Source organism: Schistocerca cancellata, chromosome 3, assembly GCF_023864275.1.
Source record: "Schistocerca cancellata isolate TAMUIC-IGC-003103 chromosome 3, iqSchCanc2.1, whole genome shotgun sequence".
NCBI classification, from domain to species: Eukaryota; Metazoa; Arthropoda; class Insecta; order Orthoptera; family Acrididae; genus Schistocerca; species Schistocerca cancellata.
The window spans coordinates 511,895,072-511,920,035 of NC_064628.1; the positions used below are offsets into that span (position 1 = coordinate 511,895,072).

The window sequence follows — 24,964 nt, forward strand, 5'->3', positions numbered from 1 at the left end:
CGTCCACTAACACCAGGGACAAGGAAGGTGGGAGGGCAAATTTAGTGTGAAGAGCCAGAAGGTAGGGGCAGTCCAGCAAAACATGGAGCACCCCCCCCCCCCCCCCCCCAACTACAAATGGCCAATATGAAGATGGCAGAGTCCCGCTTGGAGAGGCAGAGGAAAGAACACCACCTGGTGGGAGTCTCCTGGATTGTATGAAGTCTATCAGACATGGGGTTAGGCTCCCAAGAGGTGGCTCATGATTGAGCAAAAAGGGATCTGATGTAAAGCTGCCAACCTGTTGTCATAATTCTTAGTGACGGAAAATAAGTTTCAACAATTCAGTCTGATTGTGCAGTAATACATCTGCAGTAACACATACTATGTAATGAGAGCATTATTCCGCATCAGTTGTGAGAGGAATAGTGCTTCGCCTGGAGTCGAAGTCACTCCAGACATATTCAGCACAGGGCAAGTGAGGCAGTGCGGAACAGGCAGTTAGCACAGGTAGCCGCATTACGCCACAGACCACACCTTGTGTCAAGCAGATGTTATGTCTCCAGCAGTCAAAGGGTTAAAATCACCATGTTACAAGTTTTTGTACTTAGTTGCTTAAGGTGCATCAAATGGCATATTTTGTCATAGCAGGAGGAATATGAAGTGTGACATGATATTTTTAAAATGTCCCTCTTTCAACCTCCTCCATGATGGAAGATGTGTCGGAATACCCTATGCAGGGGATATTATAACAATATGTGCAGATGGGGTGGCAGCGTGAACCTATCACTTCTAATTGCACGAGTCTGTCTGCAGTATGGGGTTACTTGTCCCTTGGCATCACGTTTTTGAAGGTGTTTTAAAAGAAAATGAGAAAAAAGGAAAGGTCTTCGTTAAAATGGATGCCAAGAAAATTACTGCCAAGCTGGCTTATTTAAAAAAATATATATTTCTTTTCTTGTTTTTGCTCAAGCTATGTTTAAGATGATCTGTCAACCCAATTAGTATAGGAGATTATGTTGATATACAGAAAATTTAAAGTTCAATTACGTACATCACGCAAGTAAAAGGCAATTAACACTCTTTCAGCACCCACACATGCACAAGGAGATGAAGTTCTGTGAAGATTGCTGGAGCACAGCTGTGTCCATCTCAGCAAACATCATGAAAAGGGGACTTTCACAAATCTTTATTAAATAAGCTGCTGATATATACAAGAGGTTTACAGATCACATACAGGAAATGGAACACTGAAGCCATACCACAAACTGTCATAGTTCCATTCTGAATTATGCATGCTGCTCTAGTTGCTGGATTTTCCCTCCTCACCCCCTACCACTCCCCGCACTTCTACCTTCTACATGCTTCCTTAAACCTAAACTCCCAGGATGCCTCATTGTGGCCGGTTGCTGCTCTCCCACTGAGAATCTCTGCTCTCGTTGACAAACATCTTCATCATGTTACCCACAACATACCCTCCTAAACAAGAGACACTAACCATTTCCTCCACATTTTCTGTTTCTTTACCAGATAATCACTCCATCATCACTGTTTAGGCCACTTCCTCTACACTAACATCCTCAACGCCCATGGTGTTGCTGCTATTTAACTCTATGCTACCTGACCAACTGCCTCCAAACCTATGACATCCTTCCCAGTCACCATGACCAACAAAATCCTCATCCCAATTAAGTTGATGACACCATATCCACATTCCTCCAGAACAACAACTTTTTCTCCATTTGCTTCACATGTCCTTGTCCAAACAAGCCAGCTCCTCTATGATGACCTCTACAAGGATGGCTACATCAGTTCCTCCATCCATATGAAACCTACCAACCACAACCAGTATCTCCACTTTGACAGCTACCATCCACTCCATACTATCAAGTCCTTTCCAAACAGCCTTGACATCTGCAGTCACTGTATCTGTCGTGACAAGCAGTCCCTATCCAATTATGATAAGGTCTCACAGAGGCCTTCACAGAACAAAATTGTCCTCTCAGACTCTTACATTAACACTTACCACCTCCAACATACCCACTGTCAGGCCACAAACGAGCACTCCTCTCTTAACTCAGTGGCAATAATGACTGGAGCAACTGAACCACATTTTTTGCCAGAGTTTCAACTACCTCTCGTTGTGTCCTGAAATGAGGAATACCCTGCCCACTATCCTTACAACACGCCTCCCACAGTGTGTGCTGTCCACCAAACCTAGGCAACATCTTCATCCATCTCTACTCTAACCTGTGCTCAACCTCTTGCCTCAATTACTCATATCCCTGCATGCATGAACTGTTCCATACAGCCTCCTACAACTATCTACTGTAGTCTGGTCACAGGCATCTCCTATCCCATCAAGGGCAGGGCTACCTGTGAAGGCAGCCATGTGAGGTACAAACTAAGTCACAACCACTGTGCTGCTTTAAGTGAATATGACAACCACAGGCTGTCTCTTCTTGACTGGCCACTGACGCACTTCAATGACTACTTCACAGCTTACACCATCTGGATCCTTCAATCAACACTAGCTTCGTTGAACTGCCTGCAATATATCCCACTTTGACTGCAGACTTACATATCCCACTTTGCCATAACCCTTGGTCTCAACCTTGGCTAGTACCTGTCCATCTACCTATCTCCTTCCCTCCCCCATTAAAGGGCTACACAATATCCTCCATTATGCCAATACACACAGTAGTCCTTATCTATGCCAATACACACAGTAGTCCTTATCTTTTCTACTCCTATCTTTTTCCACTCCCCAAACCTCCCAACTGACTGCACCTAGCAGCTCTACAACCCTAGCCTGCCCCCAACACGTCTGCATGCTCCCAAAAGCACACTAAGTCCTCCACACTGCCAAAAACACACTATGCCTTCCTGTGCCCCTACCCTGCTATCCCCCCCCCCCCCCCCCCCACCAATCATACCAGATTGCTGTTCCTGTCAGGCTCAGCTGTAGTCTGCAGTCTGGCCACAGTAGCCGGAGATGGTCATGTGTGTATCAGTTGTGTTTGTGTATCAGTTGTGTTTGTGATAATGTCCGTTTATTTCCAAAGAAGGCATTTTGGTCAAAATGCTTAAATTATAGCAGTCTTTTCGTTGTGCAGTCTGCAATTCAGCATCTCCTCTTTTTGGTGAGTAGTAATCTATACTTTTCATATTATTTTTGATGTGCAATTTCATCACCTCTGCAAAATCTTGGTATGCAGCTTAAGGTAGGGTTTCCTGGATATGCTCAAATGGCCAAAAGAATTTAAATGTTTATTCGATATTATTCTAATCTTACAGTATCGAACATCTGTCCCTTTCCTAATCAATGACTGAAGTGCTTCTAAAACTGTAAATGATTTCGAATCTTGGCTTGAAAAGATTCAACTGCAAACCAGCAATTTTCTTCAGACACAAAACGTAGGAGCTCCTCCAGCACTGTCAGAGTAATACATAATGCAGGTGCGTATTTATTCACAATTAAATCCTGGTCCTTAATCTCAAATAAGAGCTTTCATCAAGGCCAAAAATTACTACAAACCTTTGCATAAATCCAATGTCCACCATGTACTATAAATTTAACTGAAAATAAAAATCAGTGACTTCTTTTTCATATTCTTTACACCAACTTCTACATATACCTACTAGTCTGCTGCATCAACATGTTCACACATTTGTGAGACGTTTGACCTTTAATCCACTTATCCTTTCACCAGTTCTTCAAGAAGTGTTTCAGATGAAGATTTCAAAGTCAGATCAAGGAAAACATCTTTCAAACTGTTAAATCAAGCTTTTACAGCATTTTATGAGTGTTCATTTAAACTGTTGCTGTTAGTGTAGCCACTCTTCTGTGCATATTACATTACTGGACAGACAGGCGAAAGAGAGCATCCTACAGTCCAGATTATATTTGTGAACTGAAAAAGAAAATGTATTGTGTGCAGTTCCATTGGACACTCATGTAATTTTCTGCCACTTTGCTTGTCACCTTAATACGAGAAGTTAGCACTTTAGCGTCATTATCACTATTACTGGCATCCCAAAGACATTTCACAAACATAACTGGTCTAGTCTCAATAACATCCTGTTAACTGTGTCCATAAACACTAAGTGCTTATGGGTGAGTAAACCAATTCTATGTACTCTTCTCACACATTTATCTATTGGTATGTAAAATAAGGGACAGGCAATCACTCACCTGTAACAGATTAATTTATGAAGCACAGAAACACTCAAAAGAAGAATAGCTTTCACATACACTTTTTAACACTTTTTCTAACATGAAACAAACAAACAAACAAACACACACACACACACACACACACACACACACACACACACACACACACACACACACACGTGACCCCCATAAAGACTGATTACTGATATCAGTTATTGAAAGCTGCTACCCAAGTTGACGGAGGTGAGGAGGAAATAGAGAAGGATGCAAGGAGGGGCTAGTGGGTAAGAATGAGGTCTTATGCCAGGTGACTCAGCAGCTGCATGATATGATGGAAGGAGTACAGAGGGTAGCCAAAAACATATGTATGAAGATGGGAGGGGGAGGTGGAAGGAGAATAAGAGGGGGGAGGGAAGAGAGAAAAGTGAAGATGAGGAAAGAGAATGGAAGAAGAGGGGGGAGAATGCCCACAAAGGGGGGAGGAGTGGGCGAAAGGGGAGTGCTGGAAGAAGGCAGAGCACGATACAGATGAAGGAATGGTGTGGAAAGAAGAGAGAAGGTACAGTGAGGCACTGGGGACAAGTTAGCACAGATTTAGGATAGGAGGAGTGCGAGAGCACAAGATGTGCTTCAAGAGTTCCCATCTGCATGGTTCAAAGAAACTTGTGCTGGAAGGTAGTATCCAAACAGACTGCGCAGTGAAGCAGCTGTTTAAGTAATTTGAGTTTTTATAGAATACGAGCCAGTGCTCTGAAAGCTAATGTGACCATGGTTTTCTATTACATATTTCTGAGCTCCACTGTCATACAAAGAGAGAGTATTATTCATTTCAGTTTACTCACCGTTCTATTCTCTCTCGAATGTGTTACAAAATTATAAATAGGAACTTCCACCTTCTTTCCCACTTTTAATCGCTGCAGCGTGTTTATCAATAGCTCAAAGTCAAACGCATCAGGATGGTCAAAATTATATTCATTTCTGGCTGCTTGTTCATGCTGTTTCTCATTTAAAACCTATTAAACATAAAACAAGTTAATTTAAAAGTTTAAGTATTTTTCATTTTTTAATGCACCAATAAATTTCAACTGACAATACTTACTTTATAAAAAGAATCCATGCTAAGTAGTGTGACCCAAGGAATATCTAATGACTCTATAATTTTTGTTGCCACAGTTGTTTTTCCTGAAGCAGTCCCACCACAAATACCTGAAAATAATTAGAAGCTTTTAATCAGTCATGCAGAAAATATAATGTAAAAGTGACAAAAATAAAAAACTGAAAAGTTCCTGAAGTGAAATGGAAGTGCACCTCTTAGCCTACGATCAAATGAGTAGAAATGTGAAAATTCTTAGAACAGGTAGAAAGTAGCTCTAACATTTGATCTATGTAAAAATTATGGAATGAACTGTTTCTAATTTATAAGTAATATGAGTAAAAACTATACTATCACAGAAAAATACACTGTAGATGCCTTAAATGGGAAGGGTGAAATGCATCCAGAAATTCACTATTACTATTTTAGTCTGATTCACCGAAACACTCACGTTTTCTTTCATCTATTATGGTTACGAAAGATGGCCAGAGACAAGCAGTGCATTGCTTCATTTAAGCTTTGGTGGTGGTGCAGAGGGCTGCACACAAACTGGACCGAAAGAAGAACAAGTGTCTCCATTATTGAGCAACTCAATATCGCTACGTGTGCCTTTCTTTTCTTTGTGCCAGCCAAAAAATTATCCAATTCTTTGGCCGTATTACGAGAAGAGATGGAGAAAATCTAGAGAAAATAATCATGGAAGGGAAGATCGAGCACAAGAGGCTGAGGGTAAGAGTAACAAGCAAGCAGTTGGATGTGTCAAATCAAGAAGATCTCCAGTCTACCTCTTCAAGAGGCCCTATGAGAAGCTGGTAACCATTTGGGATGGAGACACTTGATTCATGGGGTCATGACACTCAGCACTGAGCACAATGACTTGTTATGAGTGAGGCAAGAAAAAAAAAATAGTTTCTAAAACACACATTCTGGTCTGCATCCTGCATTAACAATAAATTATCACTATGTTGATTAATACTACACTCCTGGAAATGGAAAAAAGAACACATTGACACCGGTGTGTCAGACCCACCATACTTGCTCCGGACACTGCGAGAGGGCTGTACAAGCCATGATCACACGCACGGCACAGCGGACACACCAGGAACTGCGGTGTTGGCCATCGAATGGCGCTAGCTGCGCAGCATTTGTGCACCGCCGCCGTCAGTGTCAGCCAGTTTGCCGTGGCATACGGAGCTCCATCACAGTCTTTAACACTGGTAGCATGCCGCGACAGCGTGGACGTGAACCGTATGTGCAGTTGACGGACTTTGAGTGAGGGCATATAGTGGGCATGCGGGAGGCTGGGTGGACGTACCGCCGAATTGCTCAACACGTGGGGCGTGAGGTCTCCACAGTACATCGATGTTGTCGCCAGTGGTCGGCGGAAGGTGCATGTGCCCGTCGACCTGGGACCGGACCGCAGCGATGCACGGACGCACGCCAAGACCGTAGGATCCTACGCAGTGCCGTAGGGGACCGCACCGCCACTTCCCAGCAAATTAGGGACACTGTTGCTCCTGGGGTATTGGCGAGGACCATTCGCAACCGTCTCCATGAAGCTGGGCTACGGTCCCGCACACCGTTAGGCCGTCTTCCGCTCACGCCCCAACATCGTGCAGCCCGCCTCCAGTGGTGTCGCGACAGGCGTGAATGGAGGGACGAATGGAGACATGTCGTCTTCAGCGATGAGAGTCGCTTCTGCCTTGATGCCAATGATGGTCGTATGCGTGTTTGGCGCCGTCCAGGTGAGCGCCACAATCAGGACTGCATACGACCGAGGCACACAGGGCCAACACCCGGCATCATGGTGTGGGGAGTGATCTCCTACACTGGCCGTACACCAGTGGTGATCGTCGAGGGGACACTGAATAGTGCACGGTACATCCAAACCGTCATCGAACCCATCGTTCTAGCATTCCTAGACCGGCAAGGGAACTTGCTGTTCCAACAGGACAATGCATGTCCGCATGTATCCCGTGCCACCCAACGTGCTCTAGAAGGTGTAAGTCAACTACCCTGGCCAGCAAGATCTCCGGATCTGTCCCCCATTGAGCATGTTTGGGACTGGATGAAGCGTCGTCTCACGCGGTCTGCACGTCCAGCACGAACGCTGGTCCAACTGAGGCGCCAGGTGGAAATGGCATGGCAAGCCGTTCCACAGGACTACATCCAGCATCTCTACGATCGTCTCCATGGGAGAATAGCAGCCTGCATTGCTGCGAAAGGTGGATATACACTGTACTAGTGCCGACATTGTGCATGCTCTGTTGCCTGTGTCTATGTGCCTGTGGTTCTGTCAGTGTGATCATGTGATGTATCTGACCCCAGGAATGTGTCAATAAAGTTTCCCCTTCCTGGGACAATGAATTCACGGTGTTCTTATTTCAATTTCCAGGAGTGTATTTGTTCTAAAACTGTGCCACTGCCAGCTAAATTTAACCTTTTAAGTTACACAGAATACCAATACTTTAAAAAAGGTTATGCTTCCTGAATTGTCTTAAATAACTGCTGTTTATCTCCTACTGGTAGATTAATATTTGCTTGATTAAACTTATTTTTCATACCAAACAGTTACCTACATCTGTAAATACAGTGTCCTGATCACAAGATACGGGGTGATTATAATTAAAGTTAAACTTTCAAACCACTGCAGAAATAATATCACTGGTCAGAATGATGTCAAATTACAACGGAATATTATTGGAGAAGGGGGAAACGTATGACAGAAGAAAAATAAATAGTTACAAAATGTAGTAATAGAGGGTGCTGTAAGTATCCTAATTTAATAGTGGTTGACTACAAATGACAAATGAATCGTACAACAATGCCTAAGGTGTACGTTTCAAAATTAAACTGTACTACTCAGTGTGCATGGGTGTACAGGTGTGATGCTGCTAGTTACATAAGCTCATCCACCAAGGCAAGATCATATCACATCGGATGGGAAAAATCTGTTTTTAATTGTGCTGAGGCACAAAACTGCATAAAAAACATCACCCACATTGGTTTTTAATTGTCATAGGAGGTCAAAAGCACATAAAAAGCATCAATCAAATTCAAACTGGATTATTAATTTCCATGCGACTAGTGCAAAACATGTTCAATATGCTGTCCGCCATTTTCTGCAACAAGTTGAAATCAAGAAAAAACATGTCCCACAACTGATCAAACTGTTTCCATGGTGATGTTCAGAATGTGTTGCACAATGTGTGCTTTCAATGCAGCTAAGTTCGCAACCAGATCACTGCCACAACGTCTTTCAGATAGCCTTACAGCCAGCAGTCAAACGGATTAAGATCAGGTGATTGGGACGGCCAGGCTGTACGGAAATGGCAGCTGATAATTCTAGTATTTCCGAAATGGTGCTTCAGCAGCTGCTTAACTGGATTTGCAATGTGCGGAGGTGCGCCATCTTGCATAAAAATGATCCTACCAGAAGCATCTGCCTCTTTGAAAAAATATGGCCCTATGATAAATGATGCCGTAAACACGCACCACACAGTTACCTTTTCAGGATGAAGTGGTACTGGCTGATTTGCGTGTGGATTTTCCATTGCCCATAGTCAACAATTCTGTGTGTTGACATATCTTGTCAGATGGATGTGGGCTTTGTCTGCCCACAAAATCTTCCACGGCCAATCGTTGTCTACTTCCACGCAAGTAAGAAATTCTAATGCAAAAGGTCTCTTGCTGGCAGGTCAACAGGAAGCAACTCGCACACATGGGTAATTTTGAATGGATAGCAAAGAAGGATGTTTTGTAGGATTTTACACACTGTGTATCCAATGTTCGGGCATTTCTCCATGCACTACACGCTTGCACACCACCACTCATCTCCTCCTGCATTGCTGTGGCCACTGCTTCCACTGACGTCGAATCACTTAGTTTCCTCCCTTTACCAGGTTGCACACCAAACGAACCCATCTTTTCGCATTTCCGTATCATTTTCTCCAAACCCATGGCAGTCATCGGACCAACACCTTATTTCAAACCCTTCAGTGTCCAGAACTTCTGCAGAGCGACATGTGCACAGTCATCATTCTTGTAATACAGCTTTACACGCACAGCGCGATCCCGCATTGAGACAGTCACGGTAAATGCCGCAGACGTGAAAGGAGGAAAAGCTGTGTACCCGGCATGTTTATACCAACTTCAATGGGTCGTGCACATCATAGGAGTTTTCATTTACGTATTCTGACACACACAGTGTCAATTTTCACACTATTTTTTTCCTTCTACCGTACGTTTTTCCCTTCTCCAATAATATTCCATTGCAATTTGACGTCATTCTGAACAGTGGTGTTATTTCTACAGTGCTTTGAAAGTTAACTATAATCACCCTGTATTACCAACAGTCAACCTCTACAATGAACATTTCAGCTTTTCATGTGGCTTACAGAAACTATACAGTTTTGAATCTAAATAAAATTATTTGCAGAAGCAGTGGCTACAGAGGTTTTTTCGATTTTTTTTTTTTATAACTGATAGGTATTACCAATTTCCTGCTTTATTTAAGATAGAAACTTGTTTAATTCTTTCGCATCAGAGTACATGACTCCACTATGAATCCTAGAAAAGGAGGAAGGCAAAATCATCATGAAACCCAGTACCAAGCATAGCCCAGTGACAGGACATACGGCCTCAAGCACAGACTTTGAAGAAGAGGATCAGGTACCTATAGTTGGAGGAACAGGAAACAGTCTGGCTAGCAACTCTGAGCATGGTATTTAAGGTGACCTGAAGGAAATAGGAGCAGCAGCAGCACACACTCGTGTTGGGTTTGCAAAGGTCTAGCAGCACCATCATTAGCCAAGGATTAAAATAGCTGTCAACTGTGTAAATAAAGAGTTGAGTGGATTGCTGTGGCTGAAGAAGTTCCACATCTGTGCTGTAACAGTTGCTGCAACAAAGAGATGGGGATACACGAATGTGGCCTAGAACTGAATAGGAGAGAGAAGGACAGAACAGCTTGCACAAAGTGGAAACAGGGCCACAAGCACACAAGGCAACATCTCTACGATTACTGGAGTCAAAGGGGCACATTTTTAGATTAGAGAAAGGTTACAGACAGATAGCCTTCAAAGAAACTGAAACAGAAGAGGCACATAAAAGTTTTGAGAGAAGTAAAATTAATTTATTTAATAAGAACAATGTTCTTATTGGGTGGAAGGGGGGGGGGGGGGAAGAGAGTTTGAGAACAATGTAGATGGGCAGCTTTTATGTCTAAAATATGTGGAAAATTCTGAAGTGAAAAATATTCTGTGCCCCTCAGAACATGTGACCACAGGGATAGAGAAGTTAAATATCAAATATTATAGACTAGCATCATTTTCTTGTACAGTTGACGTGAAAAGACAAGGAGTTGCAACATATGTAAAAGTTGTGCAGAAGGTCAAAAATATTGAAACAAGCTGTTTTTGTGTAGATCAGTTTTTAGAGGCACGTACTTCTGAGTTACGGCAGAATTACCTCTATTTTATTTTTAATAGTCATCAGATAATCGCTAGGCAACTTTCAGCTATTTATGAGAAATCTGATGCATTATTTAACTACCTGTCAGACAAGAAGAAACATTTAGTTTGTGAAGATTTTGATGTAGATTCTTACAAAATTCTGACAGAAAAATGAAGCGAAATAATTATTTGGCTGTTTCAATCAGTTTTCAGAGATAAATTCCCAACTCACACACAGTAAGATGGCAGGACCATGACTGGTAACATTGCACCTAATTGTTAATAAACTATGTGATCATGGTGCACAATTAATAGAAATAAACAAAGTACACCTTACATCTCAAGCATGTTCATAAAAGCAGGGAGCCTTATTAATGAAGGTGGGGTAAAATGTTATAACAGTAAGTTAAAAGAGGTAGTATAGGATGAGGCATGTATAGAAAGAGAGATGTTAATGTCTAAGTCAACATATTCCATAGTAATAATTTGTGTCAATATTTGAAAATAACTTTCCTAAAATTTATCTAGAAAGTCCACAAGGGAAAAAAAGTAACCAACAAAGCCATGGACAACTATAGGAATTAAAATGGACAACTACAGGAATTAAAATATGACAAGAAAGGAGAAATTTATATATAGGCCAGAATATGTCAAGATCCTTTGTTAATTTTATTCTGGAAAAATACAGTAAATTTTTTTAGGAAAAATCATTAAAATGTCCAGCAATATGCATGTTACAACAGAAATTTATAATGCAGGTGATAAGATTAAAATTATATGGGACATTATGGAAGGGCAGACAGCACAAAAAGATACAAAAATTACACCAATGTCAATGTTGTGACTGATAATTCAGCTTGGGGTACACATACACTTGGGGTTACACGAAGACTTCTTAGGGAGTACATAAAATTTAAAATAAACATAAAGCCAGTGTACTATGTTTCCTGAATGATCACAAATGAAATATTTCAGCCAGAGAGATCTGAATTGCTCTTTACCTAAGAATTCATTTTCCTCACTTTAGCTGTCTACTCAACAATGATATCTTACAGCTGTACTCACTAATCATTTGTGCTGTTTGTTTCAAATGCCAACAATAACAGTGCATGCAAATGTACATTACCAACTACCTTATGATCTTTCAAGTATTCATTATATTTTTGTGACTTCTGTGCAGATTTGTTTTCTTTACTCAAAAGTCTCACATCTCACTCTTTATATCTGTGAACTGATTTTCTGATTATCATGGTTTAATTTCTTTTCATTGTTGATGTAGTGGACTACATATTTTAACTTTTGCTGTAAGATAGGTAAATTCATTACAAGAGGAAAATGTAAAATCAATTAAACAATTGATAGTGGAGATATTTTTAAACCACCACTGGTGAAAATTTTACCAATGCTTGTTCCACCACAAGCATCATGCTCACAGCAATAACATCAACAGAAAAATATTTTTGTCTCAATGTTTTTCATGCATATGGCTTGCAACTTTATGATTTAGTAACCATGATTTCCCTTGTGGTCCCTTTGGATAATCTTGACAGCAGGGGTTTAGAGACATCACAACGTATCTACAAAAACTGGCCATTTTGACATATCTGCTTCACTACTGTCTTCATGTTAAAACTACAAAATTGTTGAATGAATGTAAATACACTAAGAACCCCAAGATATGATTATGAGAAATGTAAATTTGGTGGTAGCAGTGGCAGGGTTTCTATTTTTGCACAATTTCTTTTACCTTCATTGCAAATCACACGTTTTGTAGACACACTTATGACTAAAAACCCAACAAAGTGTGTGAGGAGTTTTCATCTCTTTTTGACCCTGGGCTCAATTATGCAACCAAATACATAGCACATATTGAATTAAATCCATCAGTCACTCCACTTTTTTGCATTACTCTTCATCCTGGGGAACAAAAATGGCAGGAGGAAAATTTTTTTCAAAAATTCATCTGGCAGAGGCTTATATACTGTTACCATTGGATGAGAATTTCCCATAAGTTCACAGCAATCACTTCTGCATTTGACCTCTGTTGCTGCCATCACCACCCTTTGTGTGTTTATGCAGAGGGAACCATGTACCACTACTACTAGTCATTTCCATTCCTTTTCCATTCACAAATGGAGTGAGGGACAGGATGACTGTCTACATGCCTCCAAGCGAGTCCAATTTATATTTTCTTGTCTTTGCAGTCCTTACACAAAATGTATGTTGGTAGCAGTAGAATTTTTCTGCAGTCAACTGCAAATGCTCATTCTCTAAATTTTCTCCATCACCACCATCCCTCCAGGTTTTCCCTACTTGACTTCACAAAGCATCTCCTTAACAACTGTGTTTTGACTGAATCTACCAGTAACATAAGTAGCATCACACTTCTCAATTGCTTTGATGTCTTCCTTCAATCCGACCTGATAGGGATCACAAACATACTGGCAGTACACAAGAATGGGTCACACTAGTGTTCTATACACCATCTCCTTTATAGACGAGCTATATTTTCCTAAAACTCTCCCAATAAACCTGTCAACCGTTCGTCTTCCCTACTAACATCCTTACGTGCTCATTCCATTTCAAATCTTTTGCAATGTTACACCTAGATATTCAATAGTCATGACTGTCCTGCTGCACACCACTCAAACGTTATTCCAGCATTACAGGATTGCTTTTCCAACTCATCTGCATTAACTTACATTTTTCTACATTTAGAGTAACCTGTCATTCATTGCATCAAATAAAAACTCCATCCAAGTTGTCCCCGCGACCAGCTGCTTTTGGACACTTCAACCATTGGCGGGTCTCATCTTTCCCACAAGCAGAAAGGGAGAAGGGAGTGACCCAAGGAACCCCTTCCTAGCGAGAGGAGCCAAAGACGACTTACGCTTCTCTGGCTGAGAAGTGGGGGACTGGTGTCCCCGATGGTTGGCGCGGGCAGTGCTCCTGAGGTAGGTGGTGTGGGAGCAACAGGGAGCGAAGTCCCCCCACAATCAAGGGGGCAGGTGTAGCCTTCCAGCTATTAGAGCCGACTAGAATTTGTGGAACTGAGGGGGGCTACAACTGTTCTCGTAGTGATGGCGTAAGAGTAAGTCATAGCCACAGGGTATAGACGCTCAAATTTCCTCTTAGCCTCAGTGTAGGTAAGTCAGTCCAGGGTCTTATATTCCACGATGTTCCTTTCTTGCTACAAAATCCTGCAGTCTGGTGAGCATGGGGAATGATGCTCTCCACATTTGACACAGATGGGAGGCAGGGCACATGGAGTATTGGCATGGAATGGATGTCCACAATCTCAACATGTGATGCTTGAAGTGCATTATCCCTCGGACCCCTATCGACGTGCCGGACGAAATAAACACCTCGGCACTCTAAGTTGACGCACAGCTTGCCATCAGACTGCAAAAGAAGATCCCTGTGGAATATAATACCCTGGACCATATTTAAGCTCTTATTCAGCATTATAGTAACGGATACATCCCCCAGACTGTCAGAAGCTGGTAATGCCCGTGACTGGGCAGAGGATGCCGTTTTTATCAAGTCTCACCCTGACTGCATTTTGGACAAGCCCTCCACCTCTCCAAACTTGTCCTCTAAATGCTCAAGAAAAAACTGAGGCTTCATTGAAACAAAGGAGTGCCCACTAGCTCTCATACATATGAGGTACCAGCGCAAATAAGATTCGCTGCCATCCTTATCCTGGCGTTCCTCCCATGGTGTGCCAGGAAGGGGAATGATTTAGTGTCTTACTTCCTTGCATTGTACTGCAACTTTTGAACACTTAGAGACTGCTGGTGTGTGATCACCAGCAAGTGATGATGTGGTATGCTTCATCGTGCATCATCCGCCTTGATGCCACCCACTCCGACCAGGGGCCTTCCCCATGGGCACCACCCAGCCACAGCAAAGGCCACCTGGCATGATGGCCATTGCCGAGAGTCCCGATGCCCCAGAGCGACAAGCATCTACTCCTTGGCATACATGGGGAGTTAATGTCGAAGGCATCTTCAGAGCGATCCCTGTGTGGTCGGGCATCTACAACCAACAGGGTACGTGGCAGCCCCACCACAACAGACTAGCTAACATGCTGGACATCAGGTGTAACCAAGCAAACAGGTCCATTATCATTGTCAACACAGAAAACATTAATGCACAATGAACAGTGGAAAACGTACCCAGGAGGGTGACCTCGCCCAGCAGCTGGAGAGCGAGCGAAAGTGCAGATCCACGTCAACGAAGGATGCAAGAGGTCTCAGCACATAATGAACACAATGCACCATGTAAGGCACCCTTTCCCAATTGGCTCGATCTTTAGGAGAATTTGGAAAAATGGAGGTCAAACCCGACAGGCGACCATTACATACAGGCCGAAACAAGTGAGACTCCTTTTGGTCACCACCTAAGACAGGCAGGAATACCTTGGGCCTATTCTGACCCCCGGTCCCACAGGGGGATCAGAGATTGTGGTTCGTAGTTTGGATTCATATGAAACTGAGAACTTTCTCTGAGAATGTGCTTTTGCTCTTGCTCTCCAGAGTAGACAACCCATGGTCAGGAAAAAAATGAAGGGGGTGTCACCTCGGCAGCTTCCGAGTGCCAGCCTGTGAAGACTCACTGCTAGAGGGCACAGGGGGAGGAGGATCCTGCTCCATGAGGCCCACAGAAGCATCAGATTTTTTGTGCTGTTGGTCTGCGGAGTCCTACCCAGAAAAACGGTTGGTGGTGCACATCAGCGACACAGAGGCTGGCCGGGCGAAGGTGTCAAGTGGCGACACTGCTAAACAAGATCTTTGAGTCAGCAAAGGAGAAGACCGTTTGCCTTTGTTGGACTTCCTCAAGCCTTTCCAGTTAGCAGAGGAAGACTCAGGTGTTGGTTGGCTGGTGGGATGTAGGAAGTCTTCATGAGAGTACTACTCCCATCCTTTCTGGCCTGCAAGTTGTGTGGCTGATGACTTCACCCCTTGAGGCAAGAGTTTTATGGCTTGTTGCACAGCTGGACGAGGGGACGGTGATGCTACCTTGACACTGGGCGGTTTCATAACCTCTGAGCTTAATTTGAGGTCGCATGTCTGTGTGGCCATGTCCTTCGTGGAGTGAGATGTAGCAAGAACAGTACTGTAAGTGCCAAATGGTAGAACACGGGGTTTGCGACTAGCCAAGAACTTGTGAGTGACCAAATCTCCTGGACATCCCGCTCATCGAGATACACTGGACGATCTCGAGAGGAGGCAACATGATCACCACTGCAGTTGACACAGCAGGGAGGAGGTGGCGGACAATTGCCCTCTGGTGCATCCCTACCACAGGTTACACATTTGGCCAGGTTTCAACAAGACATTTGAGTTTGCTTGAAATTATGACATGGGTAGCAGTGCACCAGGGTCAGAATGTACAGTCAGACATAGCCTGCTTTGATCTTTGACAGAAGCACCACTCTATCAATAGTGAGAAGAAGAGTGGTGTGTGGGCACTAAAGAGGAATCTACATTTTCCATCACCCGATGGATGGCACTGACACCCTGATCAGAGAGGTATGTTTGGATTTCGGCCTCAGACCGCCAAGCAGCCTAGTGTAAATAACATCATGAGAAGAATTCAAAGTCCTATGGGCCTTGACACAAACAGGATAGCCATGGAGAAACAAAGCAGCAAGCAGTTGTCGTGCTTGAGAATCAGAAGTATTATCCAAAAACAAAGTGCTATTCTGTAAATAAGAGCAGGATTTCACAAGGTTGGCAATTGCACCAAGACCTTTCTTAATAATAGACGGATTTACCATTGCAAAACCACAAGGAACTGTGATGCAGCTGGAAGGATCTTTGAACCATTAGCCTCAATCCGTTTACGTGCCGTAGACACCGATTGTGAAGACGATTGGCTCATTGCAAGAAAATCTCCATGACTGCCAGCATCTCCAATGGTGCATTTCTTCCATCTGGGAGCCCCCTTCACAAGGGGGCGCACCCGCCTTAGGTGATTGTTCACACCTCCCAGACACCTGACAGAAGGACCAATTGGAAATTTGGGAAGGTAGCTGCTCAGGCAATCACCCCTCCCTTGGGCTGGCCTGTACCAGGGGTATGTGCGAACCTTACGTGTCGACCTGGAACTGGGAATTACTCGTTACCCAGTCACTTGTTACATGTCAGACGCATGGGCCAGCCTTCAGGAGCGCACAGGGAGGAAAAGAAAAAGAGGAACCTCAAACACCGAAGTGGAGGATGGATAGGAGAAGGTAAACAAGGAGAGGAAAAAGGAACAAAAAACAATGGTGAGATTGTCCTTATGTCAGTGATGGACAATGCGGAACATTCCCAATAACATACCAGACCTGTTCCCAAGGGAGGGGGGAAAAAGAATAGCAAGAGGACAGATATGCAGGACGTGAAGGAAAAGATTCTCAAAAGGCTGGGGCCTCATGGTAGCCGAGCACGAACCTGCCAAAGAGTGGCAAGCCCCCTGGGGGGGACCATACCTTCCCATGACCACTGCTGCCAACAATCATGTACAGTGGCTAAATCCTGCCAAATCTCTGCAATAAGTTTGTGAAACGAACATCCAGTTTCTCACAGCCCTGTTACAGGACCTCAGTCAAACTTCATGGCATATTCATCATCTTAAAGACATTCCTGACTGACATCAGCACACTATGTCTCTAAGGTACCTTATGCTCACAACTGTTTAAAGCCTGTATTTAAAGTGAACTTTATCGACTTCTTCGTAGTTGCACTACTAGTGCCACCGGTATGAGACAGGTACAAAATCTGAATATCATCATCTTTCAGATGTAGAAACATGCCTAGCAACTTTCACTTATGTTGCACAACTCCTCCTTCATGTTGGGACTTTTTTTCCCCATCGGTGTATGTGGTAGAGGTGTGGGATGGGGGAAAACAGACACAGGTCAGGAAATAAATGAGAGAAAACTAAAAGTGATTGAAGAAAGAATAGTTACTGAGAAGAAATGCTGGACTGAGGAAATTAATGAAAATAATTAACATAAATTATGGTCAGGTGGGTGGCGATAACCAAGAACATGTTGTAATGCCGTTTCCCCATCTGTGGAGTTCTGAGAAACTCCTGTCTAAGGGAAGAATCCAGATGGCATGTATGGTGGAACAGGCTGAAACTGTCTTGCTTATTACTGTACCTTTCACCTTTAAACTATCAGGTTTTGAACTCTCGTCCAGTGCAATTCCCAACAGTCTTCTCCTCATCCCATCCCTGACCTGAGATTCTGGGTGACTTTTCTGAACTCATCTCATTTCGTAAACCTCTCCAGTCCTTTTCCTTCATCCCTTTTCCTTCCTCTTCAACCCTTCCACCAGAAGAAGGGACCACTGGCTCAGAAAGCTTACACATTTCTCTAACCTTTGTTTGTGTTTTCCTCTGCCACTGCTTGTTGAGCAAGTTTTTTATCAATCCAATTATATTGTATTTCACTTGAAATAGAAGTAGCAATACAAAAAGCCAAGGTAACAGTACATAAAAGTAAGATAAAACAGATAAAATATAGCGACAATATGCTGCGACTAGTATGTTGCACAATGGAAGGTGTTATATATATTTTTTTAATTTATTTTTAATATTTCCAAAATAATGTTCATATCACATAATATATAATCCAGTCACTGTCTTATGAGAATCTAACCCCAAAAATGCGGTTGTTCCAACAGGTACAATACCAAAAACATGCTAACTGTGTGATAACAAGTGAACTATTAAACCACTGTAATGACTCATAAGTGCTTTCAAAAACATTGCAGAATTATGACTGATCACTGATATGTAAGAATAAACTGCTACCTGTCACCTGATAGACAAAGTACACAGGAACTCGGGAACAGCTTGAGTATCTTCTCACGAAAGCAAATATTATGAATACATAGAAGCGTTATACAATAAAACTGTGCAGTACCTAAATTGAGAACACATAATGAATAAAAAAGATGAAAAGCTACACAAAGGTTACATTTTTTGGCACGAATTAACCAAACACAAAATTACTATAAACAAAAGTTATGTCAGGAAATACCGTATCAAGTTGCCATCTATTGGACTAATAACTTCTTGTAGCAACAGCTACACACTAAACATTGAAGCCATCTTGCAGTGATATTTTTTGCCAGTCTCCTTGAACCAGATGGATATTTGTTAAATAATAAACTGGGTGATATAACAGACAATATAAAATTATTTGTTAGTCAAAACAATGTTTTATTAACCAACTGTATCAGTACTTCTACATTTCAAAACAGTTTTCATTAACACCATATTGTACTGCCATCTGGAAGATGTCTTTACCTAATACTTCAATTTTTACACAGTCAGTCTGTTTGCACTCAAACGTCATCAAACAACATAGATTGGATACTTTGTATCCATGTTAGACGAATTCATTTTGCCTAAGAATGTGTTATACATATTTTGGGGAGTTCTACCTCTTTTACAATGGGCATTTTATGCATTATATTAACATTTTCACTGAGCACTTGCTTCTTCCATTTTTATGTTAACTGTACCAATGTTTCGTTTTGTTTTTTTTCCACCATACCCTTTATTTACTTCTTTTGCACTGCCTTAGAGTACGGTGTAAGGTTGGAACACATAAGGTAGTATAAAGTAAATCCAGTGGTCAAGACAAATATCAGTTTTCAAATAATGTCAGTAGAGAAGCATTAACAACAGAATGGGTAGATCAGGTGAGCTCACTGACTTCGAACATGGACTAGTTACTGGATGTCACCTGAGTAACAAATCCATCGAGGCAGCCCATGCTGACTGTTGTGTCTGAAGCGAAACACAAAGAAACAGTCACAACAAATTATGATTAGGGAGACCTCTTGTAACAGGGTGTATACACGCACAAGGGGGGGTGGGGGGGGGGTGGGGGGTGGGGGAAATCACGGATTTTTCCCGGATCTCCCGGTTAAAAATACATTTTCTCCCGCATGAAAATACGCTTTTGCCATGTTAAGTGACAGTATACTTTCCCTCGGAACTGTAAAACTTATCCTTTGATAGGATATGGTTAAATACAGCAGCGTAGAATTTCTCGGCACTTTAGAAAACTATAATCAGGGGGAGAAAACACGTTTTGGAAAGATCTTTGATGTGCAGCAAATGTACACTGCATATTTTCGCATTACGAAAGTATAAATTCGAAATCCACCAACAGGATAAGTTAATGGTTTAAATTAATATACATAATGTTGCTACAAGAAAGCAAAGCTTTCGCATACAATATTTGTCTCTAAGATTAATAAGCTACAAGAGAAGCTAAGCTTTCACTTATAATGTTGATCTGTTTAGCACATATTACAATTTAAGATACATCACATAAATACGCCAGCAAATTTTTAATACCGACGTAAATCTCTGATCTTCTGGGCTCGAAATTATTCTAAATGGCTCGTCATCAAAGAGCTGAATTTTAAAAGAGACCAAACACTATGATTTAAGTTCATCTTGGGTAAAAGGAAATTTACTTTGAAAATAACGCTTTCCGAACAACAATTTGCAATATTTTCCCGTGATCTGTTAGAAATAGATTCATTTCAGCAGTTGTCAGAGAGCGCCAGATAATAGGCATCACCACACTTGCGCAGCTACAGTGACGCAGGAAGCCCATGTTTGTACGTGTAAAACATTAAAAGATCTTACATTATGTTATAAAAGAAATAAGACATTAGAGGATACTCCAAGAGTGTCAGAATTTCATGAACCATACTAAAATGCATAGTTCGCCTTACAGTGCACATTCGTATGTCCAGATTCTCAACGATGTAACCTCGACCAGATATGAAACTTTTCAGTGTGGTTTTCAGGGCATAAATTTTCTTGGAGTACCAGTACTGTATTATCTCATGTTTGGTTATTTACTATGGCATAATACCATACATGCTAGAAGATGAAAACGTGCACCTGAAATGCAGCAAAGAGTTGAAACTAGCCAATAGTGTGGAATAAATTGACTGCCTCAGCAGGAAAGCTTAATAAAGCCAAATTTATTTATCAAACCGACAAAAATAACTTCATTGTTCTGCAACGCGATTCATGCTTGACTGTCAGAAAGATGGAAATAAAATCTGAAACTAATAACATATTTTACCCTTCCGTAATTATGTGAATGTATTTTAATTCACATCTTGGGTTGTCGGGTGTTCTGCCAGATATCAGCGTCGTACGATATTTCGGTCACGTAGCTCGTGGCCTTCATCAGGTGCGACCCGAGACTGCTCCTCGAGTGGACCTGGTCCAGTATTTATGCCTATGGGCTTCCCCCCTCCACCAACGGCTGCAGGCGCTTCCTCTGTGGTCCGTGCCCATTCCCTGCGACCTGCTGGAGCGTTGCTGCTCCGTTTTCCATCCACTGCGGTTCTAGGTGTTCCCTCTGCGTTCCGCGCCCACCAAACCCGCTCCTGGGGGTTACATCTATGGTCTGGGGTACCAAGCGTTCCCCCTGCTGACCGCACCCACTCACCACGACCTGTTTGAGCATTGCCGCTCAGTTTTTCGTCCGCTGCGGCTCTGGATGTTCCCTCTGCGGTCCGCGCCCACCAGTCCCACTTCTGGGTGTTCCATCTTTGGTATGGCGCGCCTGGCAGTCTGTCAGGGGCTCATTTTCCATCTCCATGTCTATGGTTCTTCTGTTTGTGTAGTGTTGCAGCTGGCCCCGTTGCTCCTTTAACAATTCCAGAGGCGGATCCCAGGCTCTGCTTAGCTGGTACCCTCTGTCACGGTTCATAAGATTGTCAGCCATTTTAATTTCTATCGATTCTCTTATAACACTGTCCCAAAATCTGGGTGTTTGTGCTAGAATCTTGGTATCCTCATACTTCATGGCATGATCTAGTTCTAGACAGTGTTCAGCAATGGCTGACTTGATAGCTCCCAGTCATAGAAATCTGTCTTGTTTTTATTTGATGTGAGAGCAGTAAATGAAGAGGAAACAGAAAAATCACTAAATGTAAAAAACGGGTCACTTGGAGACTAACCACCTCCCCGCCCCAACTATAACTCAGACTGCTCTGCACATCAGAACATAAAAAAAACTTTTCAAGAATAAGTTCATTTTGTAGTGCACATCTTTCTGAAGAGTGATACATAAAAGATATATCTTTGAGGAAATTTAAGACACGTTATTTGGTCTTAAGTGTGCAGTGAGGTGCCACGCATCTTCGAACAACATTGTTATACCGCACACCACTGTATTTTGCTCTGTGGAGCTCACACATGTATATTTTGTAATGGATGCCATCAAACTATTTCAGGACAGTGGAAATCAATGTCCTGTAGTGCCTCTCCTGCTCCCAGTTGGCCAGTTTGACATCCTGACCCCCCCCCCCCTTTTTTTTTTTTTTTTTTTTTTGTAAAAAAAACCCTCGCTATTAATACTGGATAAGATTATTTGTAACCAGGAAAACAAGAACGCTTCAGAAAAACTGGACTCTTCATTGCCTATTAGCTAATAAGTTGCACTTCTGTGTGACATAAAATTAAATCTAGGACACCTAAAACCAGTAAAGACAAGAGACAGGCAAGACAGTACACATTTCTTCAATCCTTAGGTCCTAGCGATTTTTCTCTCTAATCTTGCTACAGCTTTACATGGCGTGCTTTCCTTTCTGCGAAAGGGCTATTACCTTATCAAAGTTCGTCAAACATTTTGCTATATGAAAAATAGAAATGCCATTGTCTAATACTGAAAAAGCTGTTAATACAAATAGTACCCAAGACTGGTGAGGTTTCTCGATCTGATTATGTCTATTTTGTCACTGTGCTGGAGAAAACAAAATGGGCCTTTCTAAAATTTCAGCAATTGTAACACACACCAAATAAGCGAGATTGTTTTGGCAATAATGATCATTTTTATAACACATCGTAATATAATTCACGAAGTACCAATACGAAATACCTATTTGGCCTACTACAAGCTAAAAGCTTTACGTTAGGAAATAGTTTCACATTTCATTCATACGCTCCAGTTTCTCATGCATGAGACCGAAAAGTAGTAGAATGAAATTTTTGTATAAATTAGGAATTGTCATATTCTTCCATAATTTGTGTGATTTCCCCGTTTCTTCTCCTTCCTCATTCTAACAAACAGTCTTGTCATCACCAATTCTGTAACTGTTGCTACCACTGTCAAAACTCATTCTCCAGTTAACTTCACTAACCCTGCCACAATCACCAGTTTAGTTATCCAGTGATTATTCTCCGGTTAGGCGTTATTACGTATTCGTAAATGCGTTTTCCGCACTACTCCCAGAATGGAACTTAAGCGGCTGGTAACCGGGGACTACAACTGGCCCTGTCTCATGTAGTGATCTGACCAAAAAATTTCTGTCAGAATTCCACTTTCTTGGTTACACCGAGAAGATAATACATAATCTTTTTTACCTGTTACTCCTGTTAGTCGTTTATTTACACTCTGGTAGTCTGAATCTATGATTTCGCTAGTAATTATAACAACGCTGAACATTCGCAAACCGAATCAACCACATAAACAAGCAGCACTTAGCATTCACTGGTTCAGCTATATTCCGCTCTATAGCTGCATCCCGTTTTGTCTGCAGGAAAGTTTATTTCTAGATGTGATGAGGATTCCCCTGGCAGAGACATCATGTACACTATGCACACATTCAAAAATCAACTTATAATTCATTCAGAAATCAACTTAGAATGTGTTCAAAAACCATCAGGGGTGCATTTCAAAATCATATGAATAATAGATAGACCGACGTGCGCTGGATTCTAGGTGCTTTATAAAACAAGGTTGTTTTTTTCTTGTCAAGAATATGAATTTGCCCCCTCCTCCCGAGATTGCCACCCAGTTCAGATACCCTGGTTTGCCCTCTCTCCCCACTAGATCCGGCCTGCTGCTAGTGCCACCGAAGTGGCACCAGTAGACTAGCCAGCACAGTCACTGTGTAGCATAGGGAGTTAGAAAAGAATGGGGTACAATTTTCGAGCAGTCCCTCCAACTACAAGTTTCTGTAGCCAACACTAAGTCATGCTTGAGATGTGTACCATATTTACTCGAATCTAAACCGCACTCGAATCTAAGCCGCCCCTGAAAAATGACACTCGAAATCAAGGAAAAAAAATTTCCCGAATCTAAGCCGCACCTGAAATTTGAGACTCTAAATTCAAAGGGAGAAACAAAGTTGGTCCATTGTAATATGAGACACAATTTAGGTCAAATGAATGATGATACAGTAGTGTGGCTCGAGTCATAAGTTTAGCAGTTACGCTTTACCAGGTAGCCATTGCTATGCGTCAGGCGCTCCGTCCATATTTATACCGGTACCCTTCCTTTTTCACGTGCTTCATCTGGCTTGAATTGATTGCTTATTTTTCTTTGACCTGATAACTGCCGTTCTCTTTGTTATAGGTGTTTACTTCACTCTAAGCTGAAAACGCATTATTGTACTGTGCCATGCATTGTTTGCCGCATTCTGACAATGAGTGTTTATGGCCTGTCGCGTCTCGCGGCATGACTTACTTTTGTGCATGCTACACGGAGAGAGAGAGAGAGAGAGAGAGAGAGAGAGAGAGAGAGAGAGAGAGAGAATCAACAAGAACCAGATAATAGACTGCATATGATAGATGATGTTCTGAACGAGAGTTTAGCGAAAATTTTTCTCCGTTTGAAAATCTTTGCACACGCCTCTTTAGTACATAACATTCTGCACAGAAATTAGAGTCATCTTAGATTTAAAAATCTAGTCAATTGCCGTGCTTTATTTCTGACTGTATCACTATTAGGCATAAGAATAATACGAATATGAACATGACATGATATGTACATTCTTCCGCGTTTGCTGTTGTCTCATCTAGTTTCGTAGTTTATTAGGCAGACAGGATTTAAATGAGATAGCAGCAACACGACACAATACATGGCAAAATGTTTATATTCGTATTATTCTTCTGATGAAGAGAATACTGCATGTGACTCACAATTCATAAAAGTTACTATTAGCAACCATATCTTCTCACAGGTAGGAAAAAATTCAGAACGTAGAGTTGGCCATATTGACAAACATCCCGAACAGTCTTGCCAGTCGGATTTTCGTAGTACATTGAAAGACCGCTACATTCGAAGATTAACAATACGGAATTTGTATTTACTTCGTTGGATAATGTATAAAAATGCAGTGGTTGAAACTCGGGGCGGAGAAAAAAGCTCGTTTTCCACCTTTTTTTAAAATTTATTTACCGGCGCAGAGGTTTTGGCGCCAGTATTGAGCATGCATG

General features: G+C 42.0%; 1 protein-coding gene across 2 annotated transcripts in view; it reads right to left on the minus strand.

The window, feature by feature from the left end:
* LOC126175307 (uridine-cytidine kinase-like 1) overlaps positions 1 to 24,964 on the minus strand; it is a 112,055-nt gene that overhangs the window by 74,126 nt on the left and 12,965 nt on the right. For both annotated transcript variants that reach the window (XM_049922011.1, XM_049922010.1), the window contains exons 4-5: positions 5,256 to 5,362; positions 4,999 to 5,169 (exon numbers count right to left, since the gene is read on the minus strand). In XM_049922011.1, the coding sequence (XP_049777968.1) occupies positions 4,999 to 5,169; positions 5,256 to 5,362 (278 nt within the window). The remainder of the gene's footprint in view (positions 1 to 4,998; positions 5,170 to 5,255; positions 5,363 to 24,964) is intronic.